General features: G+C 45.0%; 1 protein-coding gene across 1 annotated transcript; it reads left to right on the forward strand.

Moving 5' to 3' along the window:
* Positions 1-16,050: 16,050 nt before the first annotated feature.
* PtA15_4A165 (uncharacterized protein) lies at positions 16,051-17,588 on the forward strand (the record flags this gene model as incomplete). Its single annotated transcript, XM_053168021.1, has 9 exons — positions 16,051-16,130; positions 16,208-16,228; positions 16,290-16,357; positions 16,445-16,460; positions 16,540-16,629; positions 16,697-16,930; positions 17,020-17,169; positions 17,250-17,358; positions 17,451-17,588. The coding sequence occupies 9 exons, from the start codon at positions 16,051-16,053 to the stop codon at positions 17,586-17,588; spliced, it is 906 nt and encodes a 301-aa protein (XP_053019272.1).
* Between the last annotated feature and the right edge of the window lie 1,234 nt (positions 17,589-18,822).

Raw genomic sequence — 18,822 nt, forward strand, 5'->3', positions numbered from 1 at the left:
AATGATCAATAGTCCCCAAGGATTCATTGAGTACCTTAAATTACCATGAAACTCCCTAATGTAGCCCTACGACCTGATCAGTTGCCAAATATCACTAATTTGGTAGTTTCTTGGTGTTTCTGCCACTATATCTCAAAGCAACCTGGGAGTTCTTCCATGATATTGGTACCAAAATAATCACATGCCCTCAAACATTCATTGAGTACCTTTGATGACCACAAAACCCCCAAATGTAGCAGCCACAATGTGATCAGTTACCAAATATCACTAATTTGGTAGTTTCTTGGTGTTTCTGCCACTATATCTCAGCGCAGCATGGGAGTTCTTCCATGATATTGGTACCAAAATGATCACTTGCCCCTGAATATTCATTGTGTACCTTGAATGAACACAAAAACCCCAAATGTAGCAGCCACAATGTGATCAGTTGCCAAATATCACTAATTTGGTAGTTTCTTGGTGTTTCTGCCACTATATCTCAGCACAGCGTGGTAGTTCTTCCATGATATTGGTATCAAAATGATCAAATTACCCTGAAGATTAATTGTGTACCTTGAATGACCACAATACCCCCAAATGTAGCAGCTAGGATGTGATCAGTTGCAAAATATCACTAATTTGGTAGTTTCTGGTGTTTCTGCCACTATATCTCAGCGCTGTGGTGGCCCATTTGGTTGACCGCTAGTCAGAAGCATTCTTGCCGCTGCTGCCAGCAAGATCAGCAAGTATCAGATTCATTCTCACCCTTCAAGATTTTCAAGATTCAAGACTTCAATCATCAAGACCTCAAGATCCTCAGCCTCTCAAGCTCTCATTTTATTCCTCCCAATCCTTCTCATCCTCTTCCCCAGTTTCATTTCCCCCTCTGGTCCACTCCCTTCAAATTCTTGGTCCCAACACAGCATGTGCTGTGGGTTTGTCTTTTGTTTTGTCTGTGGTTTTGATTCTTCTTCTCCCTTTCTTCTCTTTCCATTGGTGGTTGATTGTTTTGTGTATGTTTCTGCCTCATCTCTTTGGTTTCTCCTTTTTGTCTTGTGTTTTTGTTTTCTTTTCTTTTCTCCCTGTTGTCTGTTGTGTTGTGTGCGCGCATGGCGCGCAAGGAGATGATGAAATGTATGTGACAGGTCGCCTCCCTGAGTCCAAGTTCGCCGAACTTGGAGGATGGGAGAGGCATGGCATTCTGATCCAAGAAGTAAGGCCATCACTTTTTCCGAATCATCATCAAGAGTCCCTTCCAAGAGTCCACCGCCTCCCATCAAGAATCCTTTCCTAGATCCTTTCCCAGCAAACCAAACCGCCGCCGAGGATCCGAACCCCGGCGAAACGACTCGAAACCACTTCCCCCCCAGCTATCACCTCGAATCCCTACAACTCTTTTCCGGACCGATCCGTGAGGGCAGTCACCCCGACACCTTTTCCCCTCCCAGCGCTGCCGCCGGCCTAGCACCGAGCGGAGCTCCATATTTGGTCCCCCGAGCCGGGATCGAACCAGCGACCTCAAGATTTACAGTCTCGCACTGTGGTTTTGAGGCGTTTGGCGGTTATAATTCTTTCCTTTTTTTTCCTTTTACTTCGATCTCTTCAAATTCAAGAATCTTAGTTGAACCGGTCCTGGGTCTCCTTTCCCTCCAAACCCTTGAGATCCGACATCCGCCCCGTACATTTTTCGTCTGGATTTCGTTTCAGGAAACAATCTAACGCTCGTTTCATTGGATCAAAAACGCTTCAGGACCTTGATCTTCTAGCCTCACACATTGTCAACCAAGCCTGTGCGGCTTCTTTCCACTCGAAGGATTGGCGTCTTTCAGCTTGCACACCTCCCCGGTGGGGGTATCTTGCTGTTGGACGGACCAGAGTTCTCTGCAAAAGCCCAAGTCTCCATTCTCTCGATCGGAGGTCTAAAGGAAGCTCGGCTACGAACTAGCGCGCGTTTCATAGGAGCAGGAAGTTTCAGGCCTTGTCTTCTTTTTCTTATTTTTTATAGGTGTTCAGCGGCGGGGCATAGGAGAGACAAAAGTAAGTCCCCTCCATTAGTGCACCTCCGGGCTCTTCTACACATTGTCAAAAGCAACCTAGCCACTCTGTGAGCCACTCGGACCCTGTTGTTTTCTGCTCTAGTTTCGAGCCAATCAAGCTTTTCATGATGGGCGCGATCCCACCGGCTCCGATTGAAGCCAACTACAAAGATCTAGATCTAGATTTTGACGGCACAGACGTCAAGAGTTTTTTGGAAGCGTATGAGACGAAAGCAAAAAGGGAAGGCGCCTCCGAATACGACATGGCCTGGCAAATGGCATTTTTCATCCGTTCAGACGAAGTCTTCGAGGTTATAAAAACATTTGACGGATTCAAACATCGCAGATGGTCAGATCTGAAAGCCTCGATGCTCGTGTACTGGGGACAAGATGAAACCCCTCAATTCACTCTTCAAGATATGGACGACTTGCTAGAATCTTGGTCAGCAAAAGAATACATCTATTGGCCGCGAGATTATCCAACTTTCTGGCAATCATTCGAGCCGATTGTTTCTTATCTACTCAGGAACGAATGTTGGGACTCACAAGACACCCAGGATCTTTGCTCTCAAGCCTTCTTCCGGGTCTGCCGACGATCACTTGCTGCTTGTTTCCCTCCGTCAGCGAAAGAAAACAAGGCCTGGGTTTTTGATTGTCGTGCGGCGACAGAGTTTATTGATGATGACACGGACACCGAGCTGGGTTCCTCTGAACAATCCATTGAAGATCCAAATCACACCGACGCGGCATCAACTCCACAGTCCTCCTGCTCTAGTCCGGTTGCTTCTGCACCTTCTATTGAGAGCTATTCATCTGCCCTTGCCCAAGAAGGTCACAAAGATTTCAATTCCGAGGACAAAGACTCCAAGCTGTATCTTTCCGAGAAATCAATCAAGGCTTCAAATCACACAGAAGTCCTTGTGCCATCAAATGAATTGCTTTCGTCTCGCCCTATAGGCCTTAGCTCGGCTGAGGAGCTTACGCGTGCGGCCCCTGAGTTGGAAGAAGAAAATTGGAGCGCTATTTCCAAGTCTTCCAAGCAATCAACTGAAGTTTTCCAGTCTCCTAGCCCATCCGATTTTCATCCCGAAGTTGTAGAGAAGATGGAAGCGCGATCCGGCTGCGCGTCTGCCTCCGAATCCGCCCTTAATTCCACTGTCCGTCGTCCGCTTAGGTGTTATTATTGTCATTGCGACGGTCACCGCTTCAGACGCTGCCCGTATCTTCGGAGAGATAAGAAGGCCACTCTTGTTGAGCAGAAGGGAAGCAGCTTCTTCCTTCCAAGCAGCTCTCCCATCCCTTTCAATCCTAGCCGACCCATCCGCACCGTTGTGGAGTCCTTTCAAGTTTCAAGTCCCTCACACCATCCTTGGTACGGACCATATAAGGCTCACAGAGGCTCTCTTAAGCCAGGGTATCCGCCAGTGCTTTCAACGTCCTCCCAAGCTCCGCCGCTTCCCCGGTCCCGTCCTTATCATCCGATCCGCAAGCCACCAAGCCAATCCAAATTCCAGCCGTCTGTTCTATTTTCCTCGCCGCGTGTTGTTGGGTCCGCCAAGGCAGTGGACACTGTTCTCAGGAAGATTGCTAATGTCTTGGTTCCAGGCCTGTCGGTCTCTAAGCTCGCTACTATGTCTCCTGTCGCTGTGGAGCATAGGAAGAAGCAGTCTCAACATTGTTCCTCTAGATCAAGCTCTTTCTCATTTGCCTGTCCGCACCAAGATCGAGTGGCTCCCTCTCCCGATCCTGTTTTCAAGGTTGCTCCTACTCGCCAGCGCCGCCCAAAGGCGGAAAATTTGGCTGCGTCTTCCAATCTTGAAAGCCTCCGAGACGAGGTTAAACTACGTTCCAGCCTTTCCCCGATTCCAACTGCTAATCTCCGTTCTAGTCACCCACTCTGCCAGATGGCGGAGCCTCTGATCTCACCATCAAACCTCCGAGACAAGGTTAAACTATGCCCCAGTCCTCCCGATCTCCGTTCTAGTCGCCCACTCCGCCAGATGGCGGAGCCTCTGATCTCCCTCCGAGACGAGGTTAAACTATCTCCCGATCCATCTCTGAGCTCTGTTCCCGATTCCGAGCCTAGTTCCTGCCTCCACCAGACCGTGGAGCGTCTGATCCCATCTTCGACTAGCCTCCGAGAAGAAGTTAAAGTATCTCTAAATTCTTCCCCCAGTCTGACTTCAGATTCCGAGTCTATTGGCCAGCTCCGCCCGACTACGGAGCCCTTGGTGTCTTTTCCGATCTGCCTCTCTGATGAGGCTACACTATCATCGCGACCCTTATCCCATTCCTTGGATCCTACCCCCACATCAAAATACCAATCCTCATCTTTCATTTTTCCTCAATCTTCCTCCAATCCTCAAGGTGATCGATCTCAGTCGTCCCAATCTTCTGATCCTACCAATTCTTGGGCTTCCTCTCCGTCTCCGATACGCCTCCGCAATGAGGATAAACTACCGTCAGCTTTGATCTCCGATCCCCTCCGCAATGAGAATAAACTATTGTCAGTTGAAAGTTGTCTCCGCAATGAGGGTAAACTAGGTTTGTTGCATTTTGATGAGAATGAAGGATGGTATTTACAGGTTCCTTGTGGGGCATTTCAGACCAGAAGTAAGTCCCCTTCTTAAGTATGCACCTCGGGCTCTACTGCCGTCATTGTCGTAAGCTCTACTCCAGCCACTGTCGTGAGCCACCCGCGGGATCCCCTCTTCTTTCTGTTTTTCTTTAGGTTTTTCCCTCTCTCTCAGCCGCGCAGACCGTTGAAGGAGTCTGGGGACAGACTCCAAGTGGTGGGTGGATGTGGTGGCCCATTTGGTTGACCGCTAGTCAGAAGCATTCTTGCCGCTGCTGCCAGCAAGATCAGCAAGTATCAGATTCATTCTCACCCTTCAAGATTTTCAAGATTCAAGACTTCAATCATCAAGACCTCAAGATCCTCAGCCTCTCAAGCTCTCATTTTATTCCTCCCAATCCTTCTCATCCTCTTCCCCAGTTTCATTTCCCCCTCTGGTCCACTCCCTTCAAATTCTTGGTCCCAACACAGCATGTGCTGTGGGTTTGTCTTTTGTTTTGTCTGTGGTTTTGATTCTTCTTCTCCCTTTCTTCTCTTTCCATTGGTGGTTGATTGTTTTGTGTATGTTTCTGCCTCATCTCTTTGGTTTCTCCTTTTTGTCTTGTGTTTTTGTTTTCTTTTCTTTTCTCCCTGTTGTCTGTTGTGTTGTGTGCGCGCATGGCGCGCAAGGAGATGATGAAATGTATGTGACAGGTCGCCTCCCTGAGTCCAAGTTCGCCGAACTTGGAGGATGGGAGAGGCATGGCATTCTGATCCAAGAAGTAAGGCCATCACTTTTTCCGAATCATCATCAAGAGTCCCTTCCAAGAGTCCACCGCCTCCCATCAAGAATCCTTTCCTAGATCCTTTCCCAGCAAACCAAACCGCCGCCGAGGATCCGAACCCCGGCGAAACGACTCGAAACCACTTCCCCCCCAGCTATCACCTCGAATCCCTACAACTCTTTTCCGGACCAATCCGTGAGGGCAGTCACCCCGACACCTTTTCCCCTCCCAGCGCTGCCGCCGGCCTAGCACCGAGCGGAGCTCCATAGCGCAGCGTGGGATTTCTTCCATAATATTGGTATCAAAATGATCAAATTCCCTCAAATATTCATTGAGTACCTGGAATGACCACAAAACCCCCATATGAAGCAGCCACAATGTGATCAGTTACCAAATATCACCAATTTGGTAGTTTCTTGGTGTTTCTGCCACTATATCTCAGCGCAGCGTGGGAATTCTTCAATGATATTGGTACAAAAATGATTAAATGCCCTCAAAGATGAATTGTGTACCTTGAATGACCACAAAACCCCCAAATGTAGCAGCTACAATGTGAATGGTTGCCAAATATCACTAATTTGGCAACTGATCACAGTGTGGCTGCTACATTTGGGGGTATTGTGGTCATTCAAGGTACACAATGAATCTTCAGGGGAATTTGATCATTTTGGTACCAACATCATGGAAGAATTCCCATGCTGAGCTGAGATATAGTGGCAGAAACACCAAGAAACTACCAAATTAGTGATATTTGGCAACTGATCACATTGTGGCTGCTACATTTGGGGGTTTTGTGGTCATCCAAGGTACACAATGAATCTTCAGGGCCATTTGATCATTTTGGTACCAATATCATGGAAGAACTCCCATGCTGGCCTGAGATATAGTGGCAGAAACACCAAGAAACTACCAAATTAGTGATATTTGGCAACTGATCACATTGTGGCTGCTACATTTGGGGTTTTTGTGGTCATTCAAGGTACACAATGAATTTTTGAGGGCGTGTGATGATTATGGTACCAATATCATGGGAGAACTCCCATGCTGCACTGAGATATAGTGGCAGAAACACCAAGAAACTACCAAATTAGTGATATTTTGCAACTGATCACAGTGTGGCTGCTACATTTGGGGGTATTGTGGTCATTCAAGGTACACAATGAATCTTCAGGGGCATTTGATCATTTTGGTACCAATATCATGGAAGAAATCCCATGCTGTGCTGAGATATAGTGGCGGAAACACCAAGAAACTACCAAATTAGTGATATTTGGCAACTGACCACATTGTGGCTGCTAAATTTGGGGGTTTTGTGGTCATTCAAGGTACCCAATGAATCTTCAGGGGTATTTGATCATTTTGGAACCAATATCATGGAAAAACCCCCATGCTGCGCTGAGATATAGTGGCAGAAACACCAAGAAACTACCAAATTAGTGATATTTGGCAACTGATCACATTGTGCCTGCTACAATTGGGGTTTTTGTGCTCATTGGAGGTAATCAATCAATCTTTGAGGGCATTTGACCATCTTGGTACCAATATCATGGAAGAACTCCCATGCTGCGCTGAGATATAGTGGCAGAAACACCAGGAACTGATCACATTGTTGCTGCTGCCTAATGGATGCGACCCCAAATAAATTATATTTTTCAAAATATTTCTGGGTTTTATATGCAGAAAAATCGTCCGATGAAATTTTATGTGGAAATATTCCTCATTAATCTGTGGTTGATAACAAAAGTAGATAAAAAAAAGAACCTGACAAAAATATGCTAAACCATGGTAAACTAATTTCAAAAAGGCCTTCTATGCATGTAGCACTTCAAGTATGATATGCAATATCTTGAGCAAGTTCAACCAACCAAATTAAAAATGTGTGCAGGGTGGTATCATGAGAGAGGTCAGGGGTCAATGTTTTTCCTCCTTTGAAAAAAAGTCGATTTGGAGACTTCTGATAACATCAATTGTTGAAGTAAAAAAAAAAAGAAAAAAAAATTGAGACCCCTCAGCTACCCTGGATTAATCCTAAAACTTGCAACGTATTTTTTTCAGGAAGAATTGAGTGGTGTATGTAGAAATTTATGAATGTTATCAGGCAAAAGAAAAAAAAAAAATCCTGTGGCTTGAAGCTAACACAGGCAGAAGGAGAGAGATTATAGAATAGTATCAAGGAGACATGGAAAACAGACAAAGGTATCAAGAGGAATAATAAAAAAAAAAAAATTGATCAATATAAATTGATCAATATACGACATCGCAAATTCATCCATCTTGGTAGTGAATTTTGGGAGCAGGGATTAGCAATTTCCCTTGAAAGTCAATGATCTCAGCACACTCTGAGTTTATGACCCTTTTGGTCGACGGGTTCCAAAAGAACCATCCACGCTCATTGTCCTGGTAGCCGACCAGGTACCCAAGCCATCCTCTTTGATCCAGCTTGCGTCGGCGTTCCTTGGGTATGTGTACGACCGCTTTGGTGCCAAACGGGTAAAAGGAAGTCCCCAGGGGCTCCTGATCCAACCAAAGTTTGAGAGGGGTTGTTTTGCAGCGTACGTTAGGTATGCGGTGTGGTAGACGGAAAAGTGGAAAAATAAAAAGTTTTTGCTATGCCACATAATTACTCATACTAGGACTCAAGATACCATCAAATGGACCCCCAGAAATGGATTCTAAGGCCAATTTCACCCCTAGTCACCACTGGAAGCACCCCTTGACCCCCTCTAGTGTGGAAGTTACACCTCATGGACACCTATCACACGGCCAGCCCCAGTAACCCAGCTGTCACCTGCCCCAACCCAAGTTTCACAGTAGTACACATATACACATCACAGGATACAAACATACATCTCCCTGTCAGGCTACACTCATTAAATATTAACTACATACACTCCTTTATATACATAGTATGACATCATTTACACTGTTTCTGCAGCCTCAGACTTTGTGTATACACTAATTAACCCTGTATGACAGCTCATGCAGTCTACTGTCACCTTATGCATGCGTTAGAATGTTCTTTTGTATATTCTGACATCATGTATGTACCCCTGGCATGTTTAGAATGTTCTGTTGCATATTCTGAAACCACTCATGCGCCCCTGAGGGGTTATGACATCATTTGTATCTACTCCCACCAGCTAAAATCCCTCACCCTGTTGTCTAGATTAGCTAAAACCCTAACCCACAAGCCCCTTTGGGGCTCCACTTTTGTCTATAAAAGGAGCTCTCTCCACCCCCAGTGGTCTGCTCCCCAGTTCCTCACCCAGAACTCACAAGTCACTCAACACTCATCCACACTCAAATCCTAAAACCCTCATAACAATAACTCAACCCTTATAACAATAATTCAACCCTTATAACAAAGTAATTAAAACACTTACACGTTGCCAGTAAAACAGATTTCATCTGGAACAGACCAGACCTATCACTTAATAAAATTTGCCAAGCTGAGCTTGGTGGGTCTTGTTGACTGATAACAGAAGGGCAGAGCTTGCAACTTCATCATACCCTTCACCATTCAGCAAAAGGGTTTCATTACCACTTTTGAGTCTTACAGCGGTTAATCAGGTAGCACACACATTTGTATGCGTATGACCAGAGAGATTCAGGAAGTTGAGAGTGTTTCAAGGCTGTACGGGCTACGTCTCCAAGAGTACAATTCAAGCGTTTGGCCTCGCCATTTTTTTCAGGTGTGTATGGAGAAGTGAAGATTATTGAGGTACCGACCAAAGAGAGATATGTCAAGAATGAATGTGTTGTGTACTCCTTTGCATTGTTGCATCTTATGTACCGTGGAGCTGATTTGAAATGGGATATGATCCGTTTGACAAGAGCTATAATGATGGAAGGTACTTTGGAGTGATTTTTCATGGGGAAAGCAAAAGAATAAGTGGTTGCATGATCTCGGACAGTGAGAAGGAATTGATTGCCGTTGATTTCCGGGTCCAGCGGCCCCAGTAAATCTTTTACAAGTAGGTCTAGCCTGTCATTCAAGGGAATTGCTTCTGGGAGGTGGTGATGGCGTCACTCGCTCTTAGATATCTTGCGCGATTAACAGAGGAATGGGGTCCAGGATTTCAGGTTGAAAGTTGGGACAAATCTTTTCAGAAATTGTTTGACAATGGTGTCTGAAACGTGTCTGAGTCGGCAATGCCAGTCAAAGGATGGATTAATAACAGGAGCATTGGAAGATATTGATTTGGTGGAAGAATAAGTGGGTTTAAAAGCCCCGGATGAGATAAACCATGAACGGTTACGATAAGTGGCCATGATAGATATGAACAAAGAGACCAGTCAAATGTTGTTGTTCAGAAGAAATGTGGGCAGGAAACCAGAATCAATGAATTGGCCAAGGCTAAGAAGTGTTCCCGTCATGTCCGGGCTGTACAGGACCTTTGGCACCGCTAGTGTACCAGCCCCATTGGTTATCTTGAGGTGACCACTGTGCGTCACCATCATATAACCCATTGACAAAGTGAGATTCAGTCTCATGGGAGGCTTCAAAGCTATCATAAAAGAAAATTCATGGAAAGAGCCGCTCACGTGATGGGTCGCCCCAGAATCCAAAACCATGCCTGCGCCAGCGGCACTTGTTGCATCCGCACCCACTGCCAATTGAACCGCCGGAAATTCATCAGGCCAAGTGGGTGGGTTGTTTGGAAGTGCGGCTTGGCGGGCAAAACCAGAAACGGGGTGACCATTGACGGGGGTGTTGGGTTGTAGCAGAACGGCGTCTCTGCGGAGGATTGGACAAGTTGATCTCCAGTGACCCGTGCCCCCAAAGTAAACACAAGGTCTCCCTGCGAGGAGATTGGGATTGTTGGGTCCGGTGTTGCCCTTGCAAATGTTGTTGATTGCAGCTGCAATGTCGTCAATAGTGGGATTACCCGGGCGGCCAACGTTTTGATTGCGGGTGGTACTGTTGGGCAGTGGTGGTTGTTGGGAGGAAGAGTTTTGCTGTTGAGGGTTTGGATTGTTACATTGCTGTCGAGCTTGTTGTTTTTGCCCAGAGTTATGGTGTGGGGCACCCCATTGGTTGACCAAAGTTTGGCTTGGCCACGTCTGAAATACTGATGGAATTGCCGGGCCAGCCAAATCAAATCAAAGGGATTCACCATATGCCAATGTAATGATGGCTTGAATATCCCGTGCAGTGACATTGGCTATAACACCAAACTGTAATGAGATTTTTTGGAAGAGCTGCAATTGAGACATTGATGCCGGAGGTGGAACAATACTTTGTAGTACAAGGCTCTCCAAGAGTGGTGAGAGTGGGGCGCCAACCTTCTTTAGATGGGAAAATATGTCAAATGTCTTATTAAACAAACCGGGTATTTGAGAAGGATTGGTTGAAGGACCAGAAACCCGCAATTCCAATAATTTGTTGACAAGCTTCATCTGGCGGAAACAAATGGTACCCTGAATATTGGACTGCACCGCTTTGTAGGCCTTGGTCCCAGTAGTGAATCGATTGACCAAGGATGACAGCTCGTCATGGACCGTGATTTGGATGAGGAAAAGTAGGCAAGTGTTCTCCTGAGCTGATAACTTGATGTAGTTCTCCACTTTGTCAAATAAATTAGTGTGGCCGAGTGTGAGAAGGATAACTCAAGTAAGGCCGCGCTTCCACTTGTTAAAACTGGACCCATCGGCCGATAACGGTTCAACATCTGATTTATAGATACTTGGTTGTTGCAAGAATTTGTTTTTTGGTGAGATCTTGGACACTGTGGTTTGCTGGGACATGGAGAAGTCGGTAAGCTGTCAAATTAACAAGTTGTCAAGGTCGTTGAGGTCAGTGTCAGTTGGACTGGGTCGGCTTGAATGATGCGAAAAACCGGGAGATTTGTTGGAAGGTGTCGATAGAGGTGAACCTCTTGTACGGTTGTCCTTGGGTCAATATTTGGGTGTTGGTAGCCGAATGCGCCTCAGTCTTGGTGCTTGGTAATGTCGAGTCAGATACTGGGAGAAGATGAACAATACTTCCGATAGGAAGGAAGATGGGGGTCAAATAGATTCAGGAATTCGTGTCGGTTCTTCAATTGGCAATGGTGGTAAGGGAGGAAGCGGCAATAACGCCTTGTACGCTTTGGTTTGTTTTGGTCGTTTAGCCCTTGTTGGCGGTGGAAGTAGTCCTGCAAGTTTAGGCTTGTCCCAACGGGTTTCTACCATGTGATGGTACGGGATGTGTTGATAGGTTGGTTGAAATGAGGCTAGCTAATTGGAGAGAAATCAAGTCTTAATCTGTTGTAGGTGGAAAAACCCTTGATTGCCTGTAATCCTCCCCAACCTCCTCTTGACTCCCTGATACTCCAAATGTGGAGTTTGTCCACCCCACACTCCAACATAGCTCAATGGTAGAGCAACCCAGCATGCATTGCGGAGATGCAGGTTCAATTCCCCCTTGTCTGCACTATTCCTTTTACTCGCTCTACAAAAAAATCTAAAGTGCAAGAATGATTTTGGCTTAGTTTGCAGAAGATTTTTTTTTCTCTGGCTGAGTATGATCAGTTTAACTCAGGTTGCACTTCTGCGACAGGTAGAGTAAATATTTTTATAGTTTTACCAATCCAAAAGATTAGATCACCTTTGGGCAATTCAATGAAAGCAGAGGTCACTAATGAGGCTAAAGTCTGACAGAGACAATATACAAAATTGACTGTATAAAGTTTTGAGATGGAAAGATGATGAAAGTGATATATGGATGTGGATTTGTTGGAGAAGTGTAAATTGGGAAGCAAAAAGGACAAGTCACAAGCATAAAAAAATAAGCTAATAGGCTTCCACTATTTGTATCCTCTGGCTGGAGTATAAATGTCATATCTAAATAAGAATAAAAGTATGACACAAATAATGGAAAGAGAAATCAAAGTGGCCGCAAGCAACTGCTTATCTAAAGCTGAAAAAAACCGGTCACAGATTGTTTCTTGGGGAGGAACATAAATTGAGTTTCCACAGGAATTCATTTCATTTATTTTGGAGACCTGCTACAAATTTTCAAAAAAAAAAGGAATTGCAAAATTCAGCTTGGTGATTCTTGTTACAAAACAACTCCACAATGTGACTTACTTGGGCCTCACTTGAAGAGGAGCTACACAATATTTCAGAATCCAATTTTGGAATTTTGTGCTGATTATCTAAACATTCAACTTCTGGGATGGAAATAGAGGTGTGTTCAGGTTTGCTGTGTTTAAAATTGGTCTGTGACATGGAAGATGAAGTAGAAATCATGTCTATTCCTTCAAAATCTCCTTTGCCAGCTATAATTCCCAAGGTTCCAAAGATCTGTTTTTATTTAAACCAAGAATTGACAATTAAAATCACATTTAAAATATAAATCAAAGAAGTGCTTAACCATAATAATAAATAATTTGGAAAGCATTGTGATTTTTCCAGCCAACACTCTCAAAAATCAAATATAGTAGTATTGAAAATGATAAAGCTTATTGAGAAGCTAATGTTTTTGATGTGTGTTTCTGATAAATATACAGGTTGATCTGAACAAGCCTTTCAGTCCTTAAAGTAAGTATGGTTATGAAGGAAATATGTAGGCCAATTTAATGTTTAGGAGTGATCAAGTTGCAATTGGGAATATAGGGGTGAAATTCCTCTTGTGGCAAGCCAGGTTCAATCTGCCAAGAATTTGATACTGAAATGGTTATTTTAAGATCTTTTCTTGGTAGAAAAACCAATCTTGTGGAATCTCAACTAGCTACTGATTTTTGTTTAGTGTTGAGATGTATGTGAGAAGCGAGTGGTCGTAAGCTGCAGGGAAAATTGATGCAAGGAGAGCCACTTTATATAGACAAATGTGAAGAAGTTTGCATCCAGGTGAAAAATGGTTTCAGAGGAGTGAGTGAAATTCAATATTCAAGGTTGTTAATTTCAGACAATGTCAGGTTACAGTGCAAAGTTGTGTCAAAAAATTACAGAATTGGGGTACAAAGCTAAAAGATCCCACCAAGCCCCTAATGTTTTGAACTTAATTTTATAAAGAAAAAAAAAATCAGATTTACAAACCTGTGAAATTGGTTTCATAAGGCAGCATAATATTTTTTTTGTGGCTTACCAATGTGAATGATTTCAATTGCTTTTGTTTTGGAAGGAAAAAAATGACATGCACTTCCTACAATGCTCAGGCTGCTCCTTGCCACTCCTCCACTCAAACACTGCCATCTTTGTACCTCTCTGAAATCCATGCACATTCAACTGGAAATCTCTTGTCAAAGCCTGTCAACTATCCTGCCTTGAATCTGGGCTCTCAATACTGCTTCCACCTCTGCTCGCCTTCATTATAATTTATACAGAGCCTGCTTCTTCCCATCAATTCCGGCAAACTCTGTGCTTCTGCCACTATTACACATTTCCTAATTCTACCTAAGCCATATCTTATCCATCCATGTTTTAATTTCACCACTCTGTCTCTTTTGTCTCCCTTCCCTGTCACTCTTCTTCTTTCCCTCCAGAATGAATATACATTTCACCCTCTGTCCCACAGTTTGTCCCTCAGCTTTAATAGTATAAATATCCTTTTCTTAGATAGAAAGAAATTATCAGTGCTTCTGCAAAATTTGGGTTCTCTACAGGTAAAACACCCTTTTAGCATGAGTGCTTTTCTGCTATGCAAACTAGCATCCTACTTAGCTCTCTCAGAGGGCCTATTTTCTGTTTTCAGTCCCAGAGTTTTGCTTGAAGCTTTGTTGTAATTTCTCCCCTTTTTGGCCTTGAACTCTTTATTTCATCAATCCACACCCTATTCTACTTTACTCAGAATAATCAAATTGCATCATCTGGCTTCCATGCTTTTTGGTGGCTTCTCCTGTTTGGCCTGGCCCATGGATGATGGGTGGCCTGAGCCTGCCTGATTGCCATCCTTAGTCAAGACTAGAGAAGAGAAAGAAAGCGGCTGGGGATCTGGGGTTCTGAAAAGTTGGTAGATTGCAGAATGTGTAAGCTGTCTGGATCTCTAGCCTCTCAATCTATGAGTGTGTGGACTGTAACATGTATGTGGCAGGCTAGATAGTAGGTACATAGAAAGTCCCCACTAGAGCTCATAACATAACTTGCACCCACACATGTGTTTGCAAGTGAAATCCATGCAAGGTGCTATTGCCCTTGGCCAAAGTAAAAGTACTTTGATTTTCACAATTCTCTTTGAATTTCTGCCTGGTTGCCCTGCACCGTTGAAACCTGGCCCTTGCTTCTTGTTCAATTTTTGTTTCTTAAACTGGTCCCTTGGCCTCCCTTGGCATCAACAAACTCATTTTTTTTATTTGATTCTGAAGCTGGTTTCTTGAGTCCTTTAATACAATTGACATCTGAGGCTCTAATTGGGAATGCTGAAGGGGACCCACAGCAAATGCTTTTGATTTATCAGAAAACTTGCAAGCCTAATGGGGGGTTTGTGAATTGTGAAAGAGTTCTTGTTTTTTTTTTGCGCAATTCATTGTAGTTACCCTGGAATAACAGCCACTCTTAGAAAATATTGTATCAGCTGAGAAGTGATTATTTAGACTTACCTTAGTCCCCAATTATAAACGGAATTTTGAGATAATTTTGAGATTATTTTGAAATTGTTTTGAAATCAAAACCAACTTTGTTTTGAGTTCTTTTCATTTCAAAATAATCCCAAATCTCTTCAAACGCACCCGGGAGGGGTGTTTGAGATTCCAGAATCTCAAAATCCAAGGAATCAAAATTTTGAACAGGCAGTATGCCTGTATGGCTGTCAGGCCACTGGTGCCTCAGACCCCCCCCCCCCCCCATTTAATGGCTGTATTGGGTTGGCGGAGTTCACCGGGCGGGGGTCGGCTGGCACATGAAAAAAACTGCTGCAATATACCAGATTGCATGATTGCACCCACTGAGAAAAAAACAGATGGCCTACCCTTACGAACACCTCCAGGCAGCCCGGGACCACCAGGGGCAATATGATCCTGCCCTTGGCGGCGGGACCACGGGACAAAACGCACATCAATACGGCTACGATCTTGCCGCAGATGATCCAAACACGTTATTCTGCTTGTTCCAAAGCCAAGTGGTGAGGAGCTGATTTGTTGAGTCGATCATTGGGAGGGGGATCATTGTGTGCGTGTTGGCCTGGCAAGGTGTGGCGAGGTGTGCGGGTTCTTTTTTGGTTCAGACAGCCAAGGCTGAACAGGCAAGCTGTATTCTATCCAGCTTGCCCGTGTCACAGACATATCGCCCCTGCCTGCCCACTCCGGCAGGCTACTTGCTCAGGGATGCACAATTGTTTATATGTGCACCCTGTTGTTTGAAGTTTTTCCGAGAGGATTTTGAAATCAAAAATCTTTCATTTTGATTTCATTTCCGTTTCGAAATTCTCTTTGAATACTTTCAAAATATAACTCGAAATTTCGTTTATAATTGGGGCCTTATACCACTGAATTTGGCGGTGTAATTGATCTGGCACAAGTGGATCGCACAAGTTCGCCACCAATATACCGGGTACGAGCGAACTTAACAAAGTCCCTCGAGACTTCGGGGGACTCGCGAAGCGAGCCTCCGTCACCTCGGAGGCTCGCTTCGCGAGACACACGCCCGCAGCAGCGAGGGCCTTGGGTTAAGTTTGGGGTGCGAGGGACTTGGTCAAGTTCAGCACCTGACACGCGGCGCGGCCCATCTCCGTACATAAACAGGAATCCCTCCAGGAAGCTCATTCAAAAGTTCCACAATGGGTCTCTCCCCTCCCGAGGTTAATGTTACTCGCTGGTGGTCCAAGCAACCACCAGTAGACGGCTACTGGGGTCCCTCGTAAGCACAGCACCTAAAAACCACTTGGAGGTGTACACTCAAACTAAAATGGTTGATCGATAACTCGGTCAATTCAGAACATCTTCTATCGATTGGTGGTCAGTCCGCGCCTACTTCATCCATCTCTAGCAATCACTCACTGCTTTTTTCCGAGTACAGTGAAGCAAACTATGCCATCACCAGATTCATTGCCGAATTTGCGAACACGCTCTCGAATTTGGCCTTTTGTCAGTCATTCAAGATCATCAAGCATCATATCACGGCTCCATGAAAACCAAAACTGATCTTGTTTTGCAACTCGGATTATGTGCTAGTCGCTTGGGCTTTCTAGTGAGTGGATCCATGTTTCACGATAATCGGTCTATCATTATGGCACTCTCCTAACGTATTGAATTGGATGGCAATGTAGCGGAGTGAAAAAATGCAGAGACGAAAAACTGCCACTTCCACTTGCGCTTTGTCAGGTAGGAATCGCATTGGTAGGCATCGGAAGTTTCATGTACGTTATTGGCAAGCTTCGACCCACGAGAAAAAGCTAAGAGCTGATAGTCTGCCGCCAAACCCAGGTTTCATGCCACATTACATTACGAATGGCAACTAGCAGACGAGCTGCCGATGATCTTCAGTTCCGCATTCACCACCTACGTTGTATTTGATACCGGTCGCGCAAGTCTACCCCGGAGCCGATTTGTTCGCAGCCTACCTTTCCTCCTCTTCCTCTACTGCTCCGGCTTCACCGCCATTTACCTCCGCCACCCCAATCCGGTCTTCCTGCAAGTCGCATTTGCTGCCATCCAACTGTCAGTCCCTCTTTGCTTCTCATTGGCATGCCCTCTATACCCTTGCTCATTTTGTTCCTCTTCCTGCTTTTCCAAACACACCCAAACAGAACTGCTAATTTTCGCGCAGCTTATACCATCTGCACAGCTCCGGTCAAAACTTGCAAAGAGCAGAAGAACAAGGCTCAGATCATACGCTACCTGTCCGCCGGATTTTTCACCACCCTCATTGGGTTCTTGATCTGGAATGTTGACAATATGTAGGTATCCTTCCGTCTAGCTCAAAGCTGGTTCCTTCTTTTCTCACCTCCGCGCTTATCAACTGCTTGTTTTCTGGCAGATTTTGCGATCGCATCTCGCACCTCAAACAACATCTGGGTATACCCTGGTCATTCGCTGTGGAAGGGCACGCCTGGTGGCATCTAGCCACGGGCACTGGTGCATATCTGGTAAGCCGCCCCTAAGTATACCTATGAGGGTATCAATAATAAACAACCGCCAACCACAACCCGTTTTTCTTGTGGGATCTTTGTAATACCAGAGTACGGTCGGATTGCAATTGATGTCAGTGAGCTTCAAAGAAGGCGCAGACGGCTTCGAGATCAAGCGCGGCGGGATCCTCGCTCTCTGCCCATACGTCGCCCGAACTCTCACCAACATGCACTCCAAGCTTGATTAATTTCTCCCCTTCGCCACCATCCTTCTCCGCAATCGATTAGCATAACATCTTGCTCTGTGCCATCGCATTCTCTCATTTCATCTTTTTGTTCTTCTTGCCTTTATTCTTTTCTAGCTTCTGTGTCGATCATCATCCTCGGAAAAATCCGAACTTAGCGAAGTCCCTCGATTGGAGGCGCGGGAGCGCTGTCGCGAAGCGACCCTCCGAAGGAGGGACTTATGCCCTACCTCGCAAAACAATAGGCAGCAGACGTCTGTTTTCAGTGTTTTTCGCTTGTCCCTCCGTTGTAGCTACGCCAGGACAGCTGGGGCCAAGTCAGCTGCTTCAAGAGATAGCCAAGAAGCATGGCTCTCTGCTGGTATCTTTCTTTTATCTGTAACAGTTGAACTGGATTTTTTTTAAAAAAATAAGAGCTGCTAAGTTTTGACAGGCGTCAAAAGTATGGCTTTGACCGAGGCCTGTTTGAACAATGCCCTCCCAAAACCCATGAACTCCTTTTTGTTTCATTTGGGATTCAAGAGATTTTTTGGAGGGATCCAACCTCAGGAAGGTGGCAGGTGCAAGTGCTGATGTAGGCAGACAAAACTGTCTACTCAGAATTTTGATAGTCTATAGCTGAGTCAAGATATAAAGAGTTGAAAATTTTGAAAGTTTTTCCCAGCCAAATGGGATTTCTGCTGCCTACTCTTTTGCGAGGTAGGGCGCAAGTCCCTCCTTCGGAGGGTCGCTTCGCGACAGCGCTCCCGCGCCTCCGATCGAGGGACTTCGCAAGTTCGGGAAAAATCACATTGCCAGGATGAGAAAATGTTTGTCTATACGTATCTACTCTTTTTTTTTCTCATCCCCCCCACACACACACTCACATTTCTTGACATAGAACCCATTTCCTACCTGTTGTGAGAAATACCTCAATTATTTCCTGCCTGTTGTGCAAGTATGTTGGTGAATTATTGAGGTCAATATACATAAACACATCTGCATATAACTAAAGAAATAGCCTCTGGGGGCCAAACAAACCTGTGCATTAATCTGTCATGCAAGTAACGCCGGCGTCGATATGCGTGTAATGCTGGCGTCAATGCTCTGCTTTTGTATTAACCACATCTTACTCCACATCAACAGAACCTTCAAGGGTTCAATCCTTCAGGGTCTGTCCCCGAGTCTGTTTGAGCAGACTCAACAGATTTATTCTTTCACACCCCCTGGAACCCCAAATTTGGGGGCTATTGCCTCA

This window comes from Puccinia triticina, chromosome 4A (assembly GCF_026914185.1).
Source record: "Puccinia triticina chromosome 4A, complete sequence".
Lineage (NCBI taxonomy): Eukaryota > Fungi > Basidiomycota > Pucciniomycetes > Pucciniales > Pucciniaceae > Puccinia > Puccinia triticina.